This window comes from Zootermopsis nevadensis, unplaced genomic scaffold (assembly GCF_977971745.1).
Source record: "Zootermopsis nevadensis isolate Lab colony 2312 unplaced genomic scaffold, Znev_1.0 Znev_ptg000007l, whole genome shotgun sequence".
NCBI classification, from domain to species: domain Eukaryota; kingdom Metazoa; phylum Arthropoda; class Insecta; order Blattodea; family Termopsidae; genus Zootermopsis; species Zootermopsis nevadensis.
This window is the reverse complement of record NW_028259139.1, coordinates 721,626-740,470: the sequence shown is the minus strand read 5'-3', so window position 1 is coordinate 740,470 and position 18,845 is coordinate 721,626. Positions and strand designations below refer to the sequence as shown.

The 18,845-nt window shown below is 39.1% G+C and overlaps 1 protein-coding gene across 3 annotated transcripts in view; it reads left to right on the top strand.

Moving 5' to 3' along the window:
• Positions 1-18,406, top strand: part of ap (apterous) — a 154,550-nt gene extending 136,144 nt beyond the window's left edge. For all 3 annotated transcript variants that reach the window (XM_022074066.2, XM_022074070.2, XM_022074065.2), the window contains exons 4-5: positions 6,878-7,101; positions 16,759-18,406. In XM_022074066.2, coding sequence (XP_021929758.2) covers positions 6,878-7,101; positions 16,759-16,992 — 458 coding nt within the window. In that variant the 3' untranslated portion in view covers positions 16,993-18,406. The remainder of the gene's footprint in view (positions 1-6,877; positions 7,102-16,758) is intronic.
• The last annotated feature ends 439 nt before the right edge of the window (positions 18,407-18,845 follow it).

The following is an 18,845-nucleotide window of genomic DNA, read 5'->3' as shown; positions in this document are numbered from 1 at the left end:
CCGCTGGACTTGGGTAATTTATTCAGTTTCTACAGTACGCGACTGTAATCTTGAGACTTGCAAGGAATGCAGGAAGCCCGAAGCGTTAAAGGCAGACGCTATCTTTCCTCCTTCACCCCGCAAGTCTCAAGATTACAGTCGCGGACTATATAATATATTGTCTTGTTTTAACCTGTTCCGCCTTGCGTGTACTGCGTTTCCACTCAGCAGGAATGCTTTATGGGTTGCATACACAGCCAGGAAGATATTGCATCTTATTGAAAGAGCCAAAAGTAGGATTTGAGGTAGAACACGGCGCTACAACCCGGAAGACAGCCATCTTCGAATAAAAAGTAGGTTATTTTCTGAGAAATATTCTCTCTTGCTGTGATTGCAACATATATCTGTACTTCGCACTTTAATAATATCACAATATACTTGAATCGTGAATGTAGCTTTCTGCAATGACCATCATAATTAGTGCTTTTCAAAAAGTACTATTAGGTTTATCAGATCAAGGAGGATAGAAATAGCTGGTCATGGAAGATATCAGAAATTCATTCACAATTTCGGTCGAGAATCCTGAAGGAAGATCCCATTTACAAAGACCTGGCTCAGATTGGGAAATAATATTAAAAACTATTTTAATCAACTGATTTGTGAGGGTCAGATCTGAATTTAGCTGGCTTCAAGTAGGGACCAGTATTGTAATTTTGTACACAGGGTAGTGAACATTTTGATTCCATAAAGGACGGGAAATTTCTCTTCTTACTGAGTATATCTTGTCAGGAAGGTTTTTGTCCTTAGTTACTTCTGCAGCTTAGTCTCAGAACAAAGATTAACTCCGTCATCTGATTGAATCAAAATGAATCTTTTTGTTGATTTACGTCTCATACGTATCTCATGTTCGTATGTCGAACAGCTATTGTGTTTCTGCTGCGATGACGCTATTAATTGTGATGCCAAACGTCTCAGATATTTCGGGGCACGTTATGTGTTTTGAAATAATGCAGATTGGAAGTACTGGATAAGGTATCAAAATATTTCTAGGAAGATATAATCAACAAACATGCTGACGACATACGGAAGTAAATTCGTTGTACATTGTTCTCGGTATCTCACCGTGTGGACGTTGTTGAGAATTGCCGACGTTTCGGAACAACCTTTTTCCTTGTCAGAGCTGAAGTAACAGAAAGTGTACTGTTACAATGGATTGATTAGATACTATCTGTTACTGCTGATGGGCAGAGGGCTGGGAACATAATTGTGACGCACTGTGTTCTCAGCTGATCGCCTCACTTTTTCCAGACCCATAAGTAACGTTTATGCAACTGACATGTCTTCTCACGTGGTCATCCTTTCAAGCACTGGCCGCGGAACAATATTTTTGCATAACATTTTGTCACTTTTGTTACATTGTCTAAAGGATTTCATGATTTAATCAAAGCTATAATTTCTTACCTGAACCCTCAGGGGTAAATCTCATAGTAGTAAATCCTTCAACGATTTTTATTATTGTTTAAAGATTATGCTGAAGTTATGTAGCGTGGAATGGTTCATAAATAACAGCATAACATTAAATCACTTTAACAAAGCGACTGTGGTATATTTTAACATATTATTCAGTTCACCCAGGAGCACTGAGGAAAACCACGGAAAATATAAATCACGATTACATATATTTCGGCAGGATCTTAACCCAGGTATTACACTCGAATAGTTTTATTTACCATGCGGTGATAGGGAAATATTTGTAAAACCATGTCCATTCCAGTTTCCATAGATTGCAAATAAGATCACTTCATTTGACAGAACAAGACATTGTAGTTTGCTGACATACACAGTTATTCTAAGTTCAGTAATTTTATAATACGCATAAACTCGAAAACAAGTGGATTGTAACGAGACCTCTGCACTGTGCAATTTATTTTAGGATTAAAAGGTTCGTATTTTTAATCTTGCCAAACGTCACAACAAATATAAAGCCTTTCCCCCCTTATAAACATTTCCTGTATTCCCAAAAGACCGGCTTTACTAAAAATTAATCACAGATTAATTCACTGGATATGAAATGGCTGGCCTAGCCTTTGTAGATTAGGCGCCCTTCTGTTTGCAAGCTAATTGACGATTGGCAGGCAGACTTGTTCGGTGCTAACTAGTGGATCCTAATCCGGACGATATGACAGTGTAGTGATTAAATCGGGCCACATTTTGATCGTCGTTTATTTGTGAAATAAAACATCGCTGTAAATTTTCAAACTGCTTAGCCGACTTGTTGGTCTGTGGAAATAATTGTATTGGGTACGTTATCTGTTCATTTCATATGTCAACGCTGTTGTGTTCACATGACACACATCGAGGAATCTTACGATTTCTGTAATGTTTTATAATAAAGTCTCTGTAGTCGGGAATGGGATTTAACCGCTTGAAACCGAAGCTTCTGTAAACAACAGTGGAAAGGCGTACTCTTTGGAGTACACCGAAATTTCAAAGGTGTTCTTCATGCTAAATCGCGTCCTGGATTCTTGAACTAATATTAAAGCAGTCTCAGAACTCCTTTGAAGCCGAAACTCGTCTTAAGAATTTAGTTGGTACCACAAAAAGGCCATGACTGGTAAATTATTTTTAAGGAAATTATCTCTGTTTAGTGAGAATCATACGAAACTCATAAGGACTAAAATTAAGAATTATTGATCTTTGAAGCGGGTGGGATATATAGTTAATATTGCGAATTAAGGGTTATAGCAGGTGTTAACCCCATGCTGACATGTTTGTTCGCCCGAGAATAATTTACTGCATTCAGTCGCCATGACAGATTTAAGTTGTGTGTCAAAGACAAGTGGGAGATAAGTATTGCAGTAGTACTATTGGTGTTTCTGAGATTATTAAAAGTTTAAAGCTTTAACTGGTTTAACAATACGGAAATTAATAGAGAAATGTACCTCAGTTTAAAAGATTTATTTTACTGCAAAGATAGAAGAAAATTACGACCAACCGATTATGCTTTGTTCTGTAATTCGTAGAATTTCAGAGTCCTGAGCCCTGTTAAGAATTACATCTCTTTCAGGTCTGTGTAGATCTGGATCTACGTGATTAGGACAACAAAAGTTGTCCGCGGCGATGAGATTAAAATTTTCATCCCATTCCTTTCTTCTAAAAGAGCATCTGTCTTCATGGTTATAGCTTCTTCGCTGTATTTTTTACTACTAACCTTCTTAGTTTTAATGCTGACCAGTTTGTGGAGGATGTGAGGTTTCTGAACGCGGAATATCTTCACATGCTTTTATTAAAAAAAAAATCTGGTTTAGCATTCTCATGCTTTTGGTATTTTAATTTCAGTTAAATATTCATCGAAGGAATGAAGATATCTGACTTTTGGGATGTTGCACCATGTAGTCCGGTAGATACCGACGTTTCGGAGGGGGATCGTCCCCCTAATGATGGATAAAGTAAGCTTCTCTGTGCGCGTAGTGCATCCGTCGGATACGTGGTAGCTACTCGAAGCTCACTGTTATTGGACTGTAGGATTGAAGAGTTAATTTAGGTTTGATTTCGGGGGGCGTGTATTTTGCAGAATTAGTTAGCATCATTAGTTTGGTCAAAATGGTCTTCGGCTCTGGCCGCTCAAAAACTGTGATCGAGTTTTCGAATCTCTTTCGGGACATGGATGTATCTTCGCGTTGTCACGTGTAGGCAGGCAGCGGATTTGCCCAAGGAGTCATCAGCGTTAGAAATGATTCGGTAAGCCAGCAGAAATATTCTCCAGATTGAACAATGCTATGAGTGCACTACGGACGCATAAAAAATACAGAATTAACAACTCCACGTTGAAAAATGAATAGCTCGATAGGTTTATGATCATTAGGATTTAATTTATTTTCACAATAGGTGATTTAACTGGAGTAGTGGTGGCAGATTAATCTAGGTTTGCTCGTTACATTGATTTGTATACGACAGATTATTTTAAAGCCATTGAATGTTTACCTTTCATTTGCTCATAGTAACACGGATATTATTCTCTTCATCAATAAAATATTTATTTCCTAATTATTTTTTTTTTAGAAATAAGTGTATTTTTATAGAATTTGATGTTCTCACGTCAGCGAGTATGAAGATGGCTGTCTAGTATGAATTTACAGACATTTGATTCCATCATCAGGGTCCTGAAACATCGGCAAAGCAGGCTACACGACGCAAAAATCCAGAAGACTTCCATCTTCATTTCATTGGCGTGTTTCCCGTTTTCGATTAGGTATTGCTGTTTCGTCCCTCGTTCTGTCCTGTTATTTCAACTAAACAACCAAAGCAGTTGATAGGTCTTCTACCGCTTGGTGACGTGACTGTAAAGTCGTCACTTTCGCTAATCCTACGAGGGGGATTGACTGCCTGGAACATACAAGAGCAACCAATCAGCTTTGTGCAAATCGGCTTTACGCAAGTACCTGGTCTCCTGTCATGTGGCCCAATTAATTTGCCGACAGTGGGGTTCGGGCCCAGTTTTTTTTTTGGGGGGGGGATTAGGCCCGTAGTATGTTTCCACTACTTAATCCTTGTTGATGTGAAAGTTAAAAGGGCAATTCGCTGTTGCTGTAATGAAAACATTGGTATTCTGCCCAATGAAATAGAGACAGTCGACGAAAGCCCATTTTTTGACATGGTGACACAGCCTTGGATATGGTTTTCATATGTACTATATATTTTATAACATGAAAACTAAAATAAAATACATGTAGTCTAGGAATGGGCGTGGATCTTGCAAAGAGACGCAGGTTTTAATAACTTATAGTAGCATATCAAATTAACAAAATAGCAAATGACAGGCATTAGAACTTGTGTTTAACAAAGAGTAAGAGACTGGAATGATTTATTAAAGCGTAATATTAAATTAATGTTAGATTGTGAGACCACTAAAAGACACAGTTTGAGGAAGTGAGATCAAAGAGCCGAAAGAATGTCTGGACCGAAGGGAGAGGAAGTAATTTTTTTGATAATGAGTGACATTTCAAGTTCTCATGGCGGCGAGTACGAAACCTACTGTCTTGTGGGTGCTGCATCGTGTAGCTGTGACACTACGCGATGCAACATCCCAGAAGACAACCAACTTCACACAATTTAGAGTTTAAAGTTTTGAACTTTTCGCCGAATGTTAATGAGAAGTTAGGATGATCATATCAAGGAATATGACCTTAGCAGGACAGATAGCTCGCACACATGGAAGAACTGAACGTAGATGGGTGAAAGATGTCCTGATAAAATATATTTTAATTGGATAGTTTATGAGACTATGGACTGGATGCAGACTGCCGTAGGTAATTTTCCAGTGTGTGGCTTTTGTTAACGCGGCGGTGGACAGTTGTATTCCATGCAGTACGCTATTTACTGACCAGGTTGGAGACTATCAGTTTTGGGCTGAGACTAAAGGAGTTATGTGGGGCACTGCTCTTGCTTTACAGTGCGTGAACTATTTCTGTCATCTTGTTAACATCCGCGGCTGAGTTCGGATTTCTGCACGATACATACAACACTTAACATCCTCTGGATATAGAACAAAGATAAGCAATTAGGACGTCTTCGACTGAGTCGCTGCCAGTTCTGATTGACATTCCAGAAGCTCCGTCGTCATGGTTACAAGTGTACAAGTTTTTGTTTCCTGAAGCAAGGCATCAATATCGGCGTACCAATCGAAATGCAGTTTACACCTACAAATATGAATTACTTAGGGATGTCTGTAAAGTGGTAGTTCGCGTTTTCCAATGTTGTCTCTCCTTTTGTCCTTGCTGCCTCCATCATCAGGGCTGTCCCTGATGATGGAGGCAGCAAGGACCTCTGAAACGCTGGTAAACTTCTACCAGACTACACGACGCAACAACCAAGAATACTACCATCTTCAAGTTACCAGAAGGTTCGAGGACTGAATCTTTCCTCGTCTACAGAAGTTGTGAAGCTCCTACTCTGCGGGGTCCTTCAGATTTGGAAAATACCCACATTAAGTTCCCTTACGCTTCGCCACATCTGAAGACGACTAAAGATTCGGTCCTTGAAAGGTTGCGTAATTTTATATAAAAAACATCAGTCCAGACTGAATTACACCATCATCAGAACCCTTCAGAATAGATTCATAACTTTTATTTTGCATGAAAGTAGGTTGACTAAAACAAGGAGTTGGTCTTGCTTGTGGGGCGCATGGGGGAGATAAGAAATGCGTACAATATTTTAATCGGAAGACCTGAAAACGAGAGACTTGTTATACCAAAGCATATTTGGGAGTAAGTTTCTTCTTCAAATCAGTGATTGGGTGCGCCATGCGAGTACGAATAATTACATATTTCTAAACCTGATGTTACTTTTGGTTCTTGCCACGTCTGTCTTTACTCTTGGTGATTTTCTACTTTGAATTCTCTGTCCGTGTTTCCAGTTTGGTTGATATTTCGTCAATTCTTCTACCTTTTTTCTGTTTGCAGCAAGACTAAATTCTTTGCTTGTTTTTCTGTTTTAAAACTATAGATAATCTGCGCAATTTCGTACAGACTTCTTCTAATTGCCTGAGTTTTATCGATGTCCCAAGTTTAATCTTCAAATTATTTGTTTTAAGTAGCCATATCAGAACTCATTTTATTTTAAACAATTTTCTTCAATATTATATTTAACTGATGATAGGCCTGCAAGTTATATACATTTTTGTTCAATGTTTTCATTTAATTTATTATATACTTTGCATTTAATGTAGCTTATCTAGGAGAGCTCTCCAATAATATCGGTGAAATTTTAGTTCGTTGTCAGTAATTTCCTTGAAAACTTTTTCCGTTCGTTTTGTTTACAATTGTTTATAACTGCCAATTGTCTTGAATTTCAAGTAACGTTTAGTTCTGTTGCTGCATTGACATATTTCTTTTTCCAGACTTGAGTGCAGACTACTTGGATGTTTCTTTCGGACGTTCAGGTCCGGGAACTCCGGGAATTCCCGGATCCAACGGCCAGCAACGTACTAAGCGCATGCGCACATCGTTCAAGCACCATCAGCTTCGCACCATGAAGTCGTACTTCGCCATTAATCATAACCCCGACGCCAAAGACCTGAAACAGCTATCCCAGAAAACGGGGTTGCCAAAGAGGGTGCTTCAGGTAAGGGAACAGTCTGCACAGGATTAGACCTACTCTTCTGTTGTTTCAGGCTTATATTTTTGTATACCCGAGTTATTTCGCCCGTAGGAGCTGTACCTTCTATCCTCCCAAGTGCCTACATGGCGTATATGGGACAGCATTTTACCCATTGAGTTCATTCTCGTGATAATAAATTTTCGTTCCGTGGTCGTAAATTCTGTTGTGATATCTTTGGCGTTAATGTCTGTTGTAATTTCGGATGTCGGGATTGTATGAGATTCGAATGGGTCTTAGCCTCGAGTTGAGGTGAATAGAATACGTAATACTAGACTCCGCAGTCTTGCCCTTTATTCCAAATGTCTGAAGACATCGAGGAATTGACCTTCCAGAAGGCCAAACCGTAATGGGCAGGGATGTAAGGAGATAATGTACGGGCTTCGAGTATTTACAGAAATTTAAACTCTTGCTAGTACATTTTATGATTGGAGTGTTGGCAAATTTTATTTCTACATGAGCCACGATCTAGCAAGAGTCGTTATACAGGGTGTTCCATAATCTCAAGGTCATAAGAAAATGTTATTTGGCAAAATACGGGAAAAGCTTAACAAGAAAAAGTTTCACGTGCGTCTAATCTGAATTGTTCTTCCCCTGGGATTAGCCGCAGTGGCGCCACGCTCCTTACACTTGCCTCGTTGACAATGACGTCTCTCTGGTCGATGCTGATTTAAGATTTTGTCTATTGAAAGTTAACCGACGCTTCAAAGTTGATTGCTGCCTCCGTCATCAGGGCGCTGTTGCAGACAGCAAGCACTTCTGAGTCGTCGGTTAACTTCGACCAGACAACGAGACGAAAGAACCCAGAAGATAGTCGTCGTCGTGAGAACCTCAAATTGAATTTTGATTGAAGCCGCGTAGTAAAAGATTACATTAGCGTTAATTAGTCCGACCACCGGGACATGAACTTTAGACTAAGGTAACGCGAGATTTTATCTAATAATTATCACGTCTTTATAACTCTCTTCGTGCACCAAAAATCTATAAGCTGGTTTTGGTGGAAATTTTATGGTATCACCACTACGATATTGTCTCCTTAAGTAAGTAGTTACAGAACCTGTTTAAAAATTACCACGGTCAGAGACCCACCTTATTCCGCCTCCCCCCCCCTCCTTGGCCACAGGATATAAAAAACCGCCCCATCTTCCATCTACGAGTCTTTTATGTCTACTCATAAAATACGTAAGAAAGTTTAAAAAAAAATTAAGCGACTTTAAATGCATAATTTTTGCATTGAATGGTTCAATTTAATGATTCATTACGAAAGGGAAACGTGATCATTAAATTTTTATAGTTCACCGGGCCATTATTTGTCTTGCTCACTTCTCAGGGGGCTGAATAATGGCGGGACCTGACACCCCCTGACTTGTTCTGTGATTCACCCGGGGGGGGGGGGGGGATGGCGATGATTACGTCGTGTAACTCCTGTAATGGTTACGACTGTGATTATAATCTAATATTTTTGTTATTCTTGTCGTGTATTTGTTACGGAATGTAGCGCGCATGGGGAATGAAAGAAATACATGCAAATTTTTAGACTGGAATCGAGAAGAACACACGGAGACCTAAGTGTAGATGGAACATAAATAGGCCTGTTGAAGTAAGTCGTAAGTAGGGCACGAGAGTCTCAACTGAACAAACTGAACTCTTTGGCTTGATGTAGGATATAGTGTTAAGTTCTTCTGATTATGATAATAGACGACTCTTAAAGTTCCGTAAAAGAGTTTCTTGATTATCCGAGCGACTGTCAGATTCTCAAGATGGAGTCGCTCCATGAAGTTGGTTAATTTTATGATCCATGTTTGTTTTCGTGAACTATTTGATAATGTACCAAATCCTTCACGTAGGCACGGGTCTGTATTTCATGTACGTGATGTTCAATTAACCATCTACTTGCAATACCGTGAAACTTGGAGCGGCAGGAACGCGCCTCTTCTATTTTTGGATGGGTTGATTGTTCCGGAAGGAAGATAGGCTGACAAAATGGCGTCCACCCCACATCCCTTATCTGCGCACAGCGATAAGAACGATTTCCGGTCTCAGAAAACTTGGCTCTTCGCAGGGAAAGGCAGGCAGGACTTGGAGGATCGTTTGATTCGGCGACAGACAGCGTTACAAGGGTAGAGAACTCCGTGGCATAAGAAACGAAAATAATTTTCCTCAGGGCACTCCTTGTCTCATTCCATGTCTGTTTTTATGAACTGTGATGTAAAGCGACCATCGCCATTCTAAAGGTTAGTGGTAACGGTTAATAGACCATTAGATTTCGTAAAATAACAAATGTTCATGAAACAAAGTTTTTGAATAGCTAATATTCGGTTATCTGCTAGCATTCCCTGCTTTTGTGGAATTTGTTCACAAAAACCCAAAATTATCCTTTCCAGAGCCAGTTTAATACCGTCCACAACCCTGTTTTTTTTTAAAGATTTGTTTTAATATTATCCTCTCATGTACGCCGAAATCTGCCAAGTTATTCACACTTTATTGTAATTGTTCAGTATTTGGCTGGTAGACGTGAGAATACATTCAAACCAAAAGTATAGACTTTCCCCTCGAAGCCTCAGAACAAAGGCGCGCGTGGTTAGGAACCTCAGCCTAGTAGATTTCAAAATATGTGCTTGCTTGTTTATTTGATTTCTGAAATAGCTTATATTTTGTGGGTAGAGAGAATAAATAATTATAGACAAGTGGAATAAATGTATGAAAAATTACGTGTTATGAGAGCCTACGTGTGAGAACCACGTGAAGAAGGCATGTACGACTGCAGTGCTACCTGCATTCTACTACCTAAACCACATGTGTTATTTCCCCTCAAACCTTTTCTGAACAACGTAAGTTTCCTTCTTGGACTGGGCAATTACGGTCCACTTTGATAACTTTTGTGAATGTACGAAAACAGCTAAGACTTTGGAACTCACCGAAACTCGCTTCACAAACACGTTATGGAACCCCGACCTACCAGATGGGAGTCTTGTCCGGACATTCTGATTTATATGAGCCATTCGCCTACACGGCTTGGTCTTAAATGCAGTAGCAGTAATCAGAACACGTACAACCAGTTGGCAAACGTGCCTCATTGGTACAAAGACCTTGTTTATTCTTATGTTATAAGAACAGACAGACAGACAGGCTGTTCCCTAACTTTCGGACTGAATGACAGATTTACGTCACTAGTGTTTCCCGTTTCCCGTTTCCAGTTTCCTTCTGTCAGTCGTTCGTGTGAACATTTGAGGTGGGGTGCAACATTAGCGCCACGTATTGTAATTTTATGTGGTGGTAAATGAAATAAAAATGTGCAAGTTTTGTTGAGGCGTATTTTACGAGTATAAAGCAACATGGCGGCTGCGCGAAGTTTGTGGCCTTAAATAATTAACCATAGAATTTTTTGTTTTGTTTTGTTTTGGAGATACGAAATGAAACTTAACTTGTAATCAGTGCGAAAGATTTTGTATGCATTAGGAACTACAGGTGGTAGTTGAAAACTTTGGTTTTATTTCGGGAAAAAAATCAAAGTAGACAGAATCTGTTGAACTGTTGTTGAAAATTACGCACAGAATTGAGTTATTAATTACTGTACTGTCTTCATATTTAGTTAGTCAAGAAGATCCCTGCGTTCATGGGACTCGAAAATTCATCCTCATGTTACAGGTTTAATCGCGATGTTTAGAAATCATTTGATAAGAAACTTTCTTTGTTAAGATATCACTAAATCAGACAGTGGTTTGTATCAATTGTCTCTTAAGAGTTCCAGACGGCATCCACGTCTTATTCTTTGCTGATAATCACTTAGCCATGCGTTTGAGCAAAGTGTTTTGCACCGTTTAAAGTTAAAATCCTCCGCTACACGTGTATAAAGTATGTTTTATGGTATTTTCTAAGAGCAGTAGCTACCAAATTTCTATTTGGGTAGCTGACCTATCTTGAGGTCCCACAGTTGATTGATGAATGTTCTTCGAGCGGAGGGTATTTCTATTTCTGCTAATTGCCGGTGCTTGGCTAAGGACGCGGCATCTGAGGCACGCATGCGCGATGAGAAATGGGCGTCGGGGACTGACGGATTGCAGGGCCGACGGCCAACACTCCACCGCCCCGAGCGACTGCCGAGGTAAAATAACTAATGAAAGGATTGTCCGTTGTTAGAACTGACACAGTCAGCGCGTTACTGAAAGCCATCTTCGTATCTCAGAAACAAATGCACATCACAGTAGCAGGGAGTTCCGGCGAGACTTTCTATTGGTCAGATTTTTAGTTGTATAAATCTTGTGTTGGTGACGGAATTTTCAGTTAATGTAAGTCTGTGTCTTAATAATTACTTTCATTATATTTAATTTGACAGTTTAATAACTGTTACTCGAGACATAAAAATTATTTTGCTCTGTAGCAATGAAATGCTGTCCACCTCATGAACTAGCTTTCTGAATTTTCTGTGCAGATGGTCATATTATGGATTTCGACTTTGTAATATTTTCTAATTACTGCTTGTAATTGTAAGCGTGTTACAGAATGGTGTGAACTAATTACCTTTAGGGCGTATTATAGTCTTCATTGTTTTGGGAAGAACTTATACACCGATTCTGCGTAAAATGTAATGGATAAAACTTCAAAGGACTTCAGTTTCCAAATAATTAAGCAAATACAAAAATAGACCTGAGACATTATTAAATGTATAAGCGTTGATCTAATCAACAGAATTATTTAATAGTTTTAAAATAATTGTTGTAGGTCTATTACTTCAATCAAGTGGAGAATAGCATTAATATTAAGACATTAAACATATTTAATATGCTTTGAAACTGTAAAAGAGTCAGAAATTGACGTAATACTGTTAAAATATGCTGTTTGATCAGATAGAATAGGCTAATCTAACATCTGTATGATTGTAATTCGATAATGAGTCTGTCGCGGCGTTAAAAATATTAATCGTGGTCGTCTGGGTTGTGACGCAGTGAATACCAAAGTTTCCGATGAATGGAAGAGAATGAAAGCGATATTTTTGACTGATACGTTGGTAATCACCTACAAGACTCAGCTGTGTCACAACTACGCACACTTTAATAGGCCTAATTGTGTGCGGACGGAGACAAGCCGGAACAGCTGCTTAATCAATCTAATCCCCCCGGGTTATTGTGTTTACACTTTTGGGATCTTACAAGAACTCCCTTTTACGAGGTTTTGTGTGTGATGTATAAAATGTAAGATTTCTTAAAGTATAATTCTATTAAATTTTTGTATTTATTTTATGATCGAATTAGATGCAAAAATTCTGCACGTTCCATCAAACGCAGTCCCGCTACTTTAACTGGTTAGCTGCGTTCATTATTTGGGGAGATCTCTCTGTAATTAGTGAAATTCATTTAAAGCCACCAGAATATGTTAATTAATGTGAATCGAGAAATATACCAATGATTGTTTTGATTTCTGGAGTTTAACGTAAAAGATGTGTACCACTAAAAATTAAGCTGTCAAGCATAATTTTTCATAAAATGCTTTTTACCTTTGATGTTAATTTTGTAGGGCTAAATTTAATAAAATATTTTCTTTCTTTGTAGTAAGCTTACACGAATTTTCTTCTGAACCATCCATATTTGACTTGGAATTCCCGTCTATTTTAATGTTATTTTAATAATGACAGAATTTGACGGAAAGAGTGGGTGTGTTCATGTTGGAATGTTAATAATTCCGGATACTTCCCCAGGCGGTGTGTGACATAATCCGTATGTGGAAACGGATCCACTTACTAGCGCGAAATCACACGACCTACTCCTAGCGTGGGAGTCGTTCTTGCATTTCTCGGTAGGAGGAACGTGGCTTCAAACTTAAGAGTTTCACTCCTTTGATGTGGGTTAAGAGGGGAGGGGAGTTGACTGTCGCTTCTGCTGCGAATTCCAGTTGCTTTCTTAAGAATATATTCCATTTACACAGGACTGTGTCGTGAAAAACTTTAAATAATTCATAAGGAAGATTTTCACAGCGATGAGTATGAAGATTTCCGTCTTCTGGGTTGTTGCGCCTTGTAGTCTGATAGAAGTTAAAGGACGTTTCAGAGGTCCCTGCTGTCTCCATCATCAAGGCGTTGAGTCGCAGAGTTCAAGCATGTTACAGACGGTTAATCGTAGTTTAAGATATTTTTGTACAGAACGTTGCAGGTGATAAATAAAGTAATGTGATTGTTATATCGGTTTAATTAGGAGCAAACATGTAATATTGTTCAATTCTTACACGATTGAAAAGTGTTGTGATAAGATTCTAACAAAATTCTGTATAAATCTTTAAATTTGATTTAAAATGTGGATTAAAAATTAGGCCTATGGTGAGTCGGTACTGTCAGCATGAGGAACTAATATATGCGGCGAATGAGATCACAGTAGTAGGGAAATTTAGCTGGAACACGCGATTTTAACATAAATACTGAAAATACGCAAACGAGTGGTATGAGAAACGTTTTGGAAAACTTGATTTGTATATATATTATGAAGCACTGAATATTGAACTAACATGCTGTGTAGGCCTATTTCGTCTTCTAAATTGCTTTCTGTTTTTATTAGCGAGTGTAATGTGTGTATTAGGTTAGCTTCTGTGAGATTTAAGGTCACGGCGATTAATATAAACACGACAGTCATCTGAGCTGTTGCGCCATGTAGTCTCGTAGGAACAGGTCGAAGTTTCAGAGGTACGTACTGTCTCCATTAGTGCTATGATGATAGAGGCAGCAGGTACCTCTGAAACGTCCTTTAACTTCTATCAGACTACAAGGCGCAATATCCCAGAAGGCTGTTTAGATTAGCATCGAACTGATGCAATAGCTAAGGTGATGTATTTGTTTGATGTTTTTACAATTTAAAACAGGTTGTCCTTCACACCAAGAAACGCATCATTTTCGTATGTTATATGACTCTGATTAAACATAGTAAGAAATCATTTTGTAGGTCGGACAATCCCGGAGTGTTTTGCAAAGGGGAAGTTTAGATTTCAAATAGAAGTTTCGAGCACGTGCTATTAACACCGGTATTGAAGAGACGCTCGCTTTAATTAATCTAAAATGGCATTTATCGGAAAGATTTTGGTGTTTATTTACCTGAATATGAACTGGATTCTTGCTTTGGACATCTTGCGCGAAGTCAAAACTGTACACAGCAGTGATACCAACAGTTAATCAGTTAATTACATCACATGTTCTGTACAGAAGGAACACCCCCTCCCACCCCTCCCGGACAGTGTTACACTTTATTTATTTATTTTTTGATTATATTATTATATTGTTTAGTCATTCAGTCTAGCTGCAGATGGCATGCTTGTTGATCCAAGGTTTACCCTCTTAATATTTAAGCCAATTACAATATTTCTATAATCCAGTCTTGTTTGAGACCGCGTTATAACACGTAGTTCGGTTCAAGAATTCCGAAGAACGAATTAAAAATCTTAAAATTAAAGTAAAGTTTAAAGAAAACTTCATGTAAGTTAAGCAAGACATGTTGAAACACCGAGAATCACCTGAAACGGATTGTTTTACTGATTTATTATCAGATCTGTGTTTTAACTCAGTACTTTGCACTCTTAATGACAGATAACGAACTGTGTAACATTTATTACGAGTCAGAAGGCGGCCTCGCAGATACTTATTTAATCTAGAGTACAGAATGAGTCCTGAGGTATAATACCAATCCATGTGCCCTACGATTCCACTGCGGGAGGACGCGGTGTTACAGACGATGATTGTAGCCAAATTCCGTTCTGAACTCATGTCGTTATAAACCTCTTCATTTTGATACTTAGCATACAAAATTCCTGTTATCAGTACCAACATGGAGGCCGTGGGAATTTGGCAGATTGAATTTATTCTAACGTCATTCAGTGCACTGTCTTCACGGTTTGATGGTTATTGTATTCATTTTCATAGAAATGAACTGTAATGAGACGAACGCACAAAATATTTGGTGTGATAACATTAATTAATGAATCGATGGAATGTGATACTTCATAATCGTGATGTGTTCAGAACAGAACGCGTGCTAATTTTTGACCATTACATCGCACTGAAATCGTTTTCTGCTGTTCGTGAAGCATTCTTCAATGTATCCTGACAAGAGGACATCGACTGGTAACAGAATTTCGGAAATCTGGAACTGTTTGTCCGTGGCAAAACAACTTAAAATACTGCCGTACCGATTTCAACCAGAACGCCAGCTACAACGGGACACGGCTACAAGAATTCAACATTTCTGTTGGTTCTGTCTTTTTGTTCTTGAAGATATTCGTGTGTGTTGGGTTGAGTTTTAAATGGAGCAGTCTGTATTAACTACAAGTTCCATTACTCTGGAAAACTAAAATTCGACGAGTCAACTGCAACTGCTTTTAAAGCAAGTAAAAGGGACTCCCCCCCCCCACAACATCTGTGTGGGCACATGCCACGTCACTCCAGTGTAATACTTTGAGTTATCCTTTACCTGGAAAGGAGTGGAGCTTGATTCTTGTCTCTTTATAAATTCTCCCTTCCCCCATATTTAAATGTAGTGCTATTAAGTGGTTTAATGCAGATGGACTGGTCATGCCCTTTCATTAAGACAAGAACTGGAAGCTGTCCGTCCGTCCGCCTGCCCTTAATTCAGATCAGAGAGATGAACGTACGACAAGCCTCCCCCTTCGCTTGTAAACCCTTTCCCGAACATCGCTTTCGCATTAGGATCAATTTCATCGGAATAATTAAAGACGAGCTTGTGGTTAAGCTTGAATCCAGTTTCTTTTCCGACTACAAATCGTGTTACATTAAAAAAGTTTTTCAGTGTTTCGTTTTTGATCTCTGTTAATGGGAGCCATGGCAGCTGTGGAAATACAGGATCGGCCAGGTTATTGTTTTTTTTTTGTAACTAAGCGATAACTTAAAGTCAGAGCGTCGAACTTGAAGGTTCTGAAGAGTTTCGGTTTGAGGTAAACAGCGAAGCATTTGAAAAAATCTGCCTTCTGAGTTGTAGCGCTATGTTGTCTGGTAGAAGTCAAGACGTTTCAGAGGTACTTGCTGCTGTGATTGTTTAGATTACAGACTACGCGGCGGTACAACCAAGAAGACGGCCATATTTGTACTCGTCATCGTGACAATTTTAAATCCAACAAAGCATTTGTTTATTTGTTGAGAGTTTTGTTCACAAACTGCGTAAAATGAACGCACAATGCCCATATTGTGTGTTTTCGGTACTTATGTTACTTAAGGCGGCCATATATGCTCAGGTGTTGATACAGTTCAAAACTGCGCAGTTTTCTATCCAATTTAAAAATTCTGTCGTCTCCATACGTTATTCAGTTAACCTGTATCCAAAAGCACAGTTCGCGCGCGATGTATGCAAGTTTTTCTTTTTTTGTTGGAATGACTTCTCTTGATTATATGATTTATTTATTACTTTGTTACGAGAACTGCGAGAAATCCTTGAGGACCTGCCACACACTAAAAGCCACAAGCGGCCAGTCTCAAATGCGTAGTTAAATTTCAAGCCGAGCACATGTGCTGAACTACCCGGGCAGAACTGTGTAGACAACTGAACACGTCTGACCGCCTTTGTCCTTATCCGGTGCTGGACTTATGCCATTAATGCAATGAAGCGGGCAGTTGGTTAAGGATGTCCTCTGTTTTAGGTTTGGTTCCAGAACGCGAGGGCAAAATGGCGAAGAATGATGATCAAACAGGAAGGCAAGTCCGGAGACAAATGCCCTGGAACCGAATCTGGCAACTCTCTTGCAGACATGGAGTCGTTCCAGCCACATGGACCCGGAACCGTGGGTCCGGAGTTCCATCAGCAAGGACTTCCTCCCCACAGTCCTCCCTTCGTTCTAGGGGGCTCATCCCCTTCACCGCTTGAGTGCTCTTAGTGCACGCGTCCAAGTGATAATTTAAATTAATTTGAGTTGAGAGTGGACTGTTAGTGCTTCCCTGAACTCTTGTATTATAAATAACTCTACCTTTATGGAGCAACTCTCACTGGTTTGCTGTACGTAACGGACGGTTACTAGACATAAGCGCAAATTGCGACAAAGTTCCCCATCATCAGCGCAAGTAAATGTTGGTAGATGCTGAAGGCCTTCGTCGGGCATCGTTACAGACGTCCTCAATGGCCTCAGTGAACAGTATAGTATCTTACGTAAAATAAAATAAAATACGATATTTCTGTTTACATTAGCCACAAAACGAAATATGTGAGATTTAAAAAATGTCGTGTCTAGTAAAATGCATGTACATCAGAATCCTCTGCTGTACTGGTTACTAGCTAATTAAGTACTGTCAAGTACTTCCGTCTCTACACAAAAATATAATATAAATTAATATACTCTCATATTAATTTACTACTTTTAATGTTTATATTTACCAGACGTCGTGCCTTTGGTTATCCTCGCAAACCACTACCATATGTACAACTTCTCTTCTGAGGGGTGAGCCACGTCGAATGTTGAGAATTAGACAACGTTTCGGCAAACATTGTGGTTGCCATCTTCAGGTGAACATGAAATATATGGGGGTTCTTGGAAACCATGTACAGAACAGGTAATAAGTGACGAGTTGGATTTGATGGTGCTGATTGGTGGAGCTGAAGAGCGGGTTGTGTTGTAGCGTAATTTTCACACGTGTTGCTTATACACCATAACACAGTTGTTTGCGAGGATAGCTAAAGACCCAAAAATGGACTGATTAGTTCCGAAACATGTCTAATGCAAAAATAAACAATAAGTTTTGTAATAAATTAGTTTCCGTCTAGTCAAGTAATACTGGGTATAAAAATTGATTAGATTGTGAAATTATTTCTCGACGTTTTTTGGTAATCGCTTTGCGTGCGTGATGGATACAAATTTGTCGTGATTTGCATTTAAGAGAGACTGTTCAGAACCGTTCACAGTTGGCGTCTCAGCTACTGTGTGCTTTCAGAGGCTCAGAGTGTGAACTCAACATTTCGACGTCATTCCACGTGGGGAAGTACCCGGCAGACATCTTGAACAGTTATTCCAAGTTTGTGTTTAAAAAGTAAGTGGAGATAAGTGGGTTGAACGAAATAATTTACTGAATAATATTTCAGTGTTTGAAATGAACTGAAACTGTCTTTCTTGGGTGAATTATTTATTCAGGAAAACAGCGTTTCAAAGATCGTGCATATAATTTTGAAATCGTATGGCCTACAGAGGCCTACCTCAGACTTAGAGGAACAAAATTAGTGAAGTAGATGGTAATTTGACATGAATTTTCCACACCTTTATGTTTATCAATAATGGCCCATTAAAATAATTATTTTACAAACTCGGGTTTTAGTTATATTTAATCAGTAATCCCATTTCTTAAATCCTTATCAAGGTAAATAATTTCATATCCTTTTTTTATGGTGGAGCAAGTCTGTCTCTCCCTATTTTAAATTTAATAATTCTCTCTATTATGGTGTCCATATCCACACCCATCTCTACCAACTCGTCTGCCTTGCGAAGGAAATCAGACACAAACTTCGCTGAAGATGGCAGCCTTCTAGGTTGTTCCTCCGCGTAGCCTGGAAGAGGTTTACCATCTTCATGCTCGCTACCGTGAGAACTTGAAATCTCTCAAAATGTGGCAGGCAAGACAATGTGGAAGAAGATGGCGTGGACGGTCATGGTAAAAGGGTGTGCAGATTTAAGGGAGGAAACTGCAAGCCAGAAACTGGCAGAAATGAAGAAGTGTTTCGCGTACAGCCTGCATGGTCAGCCAA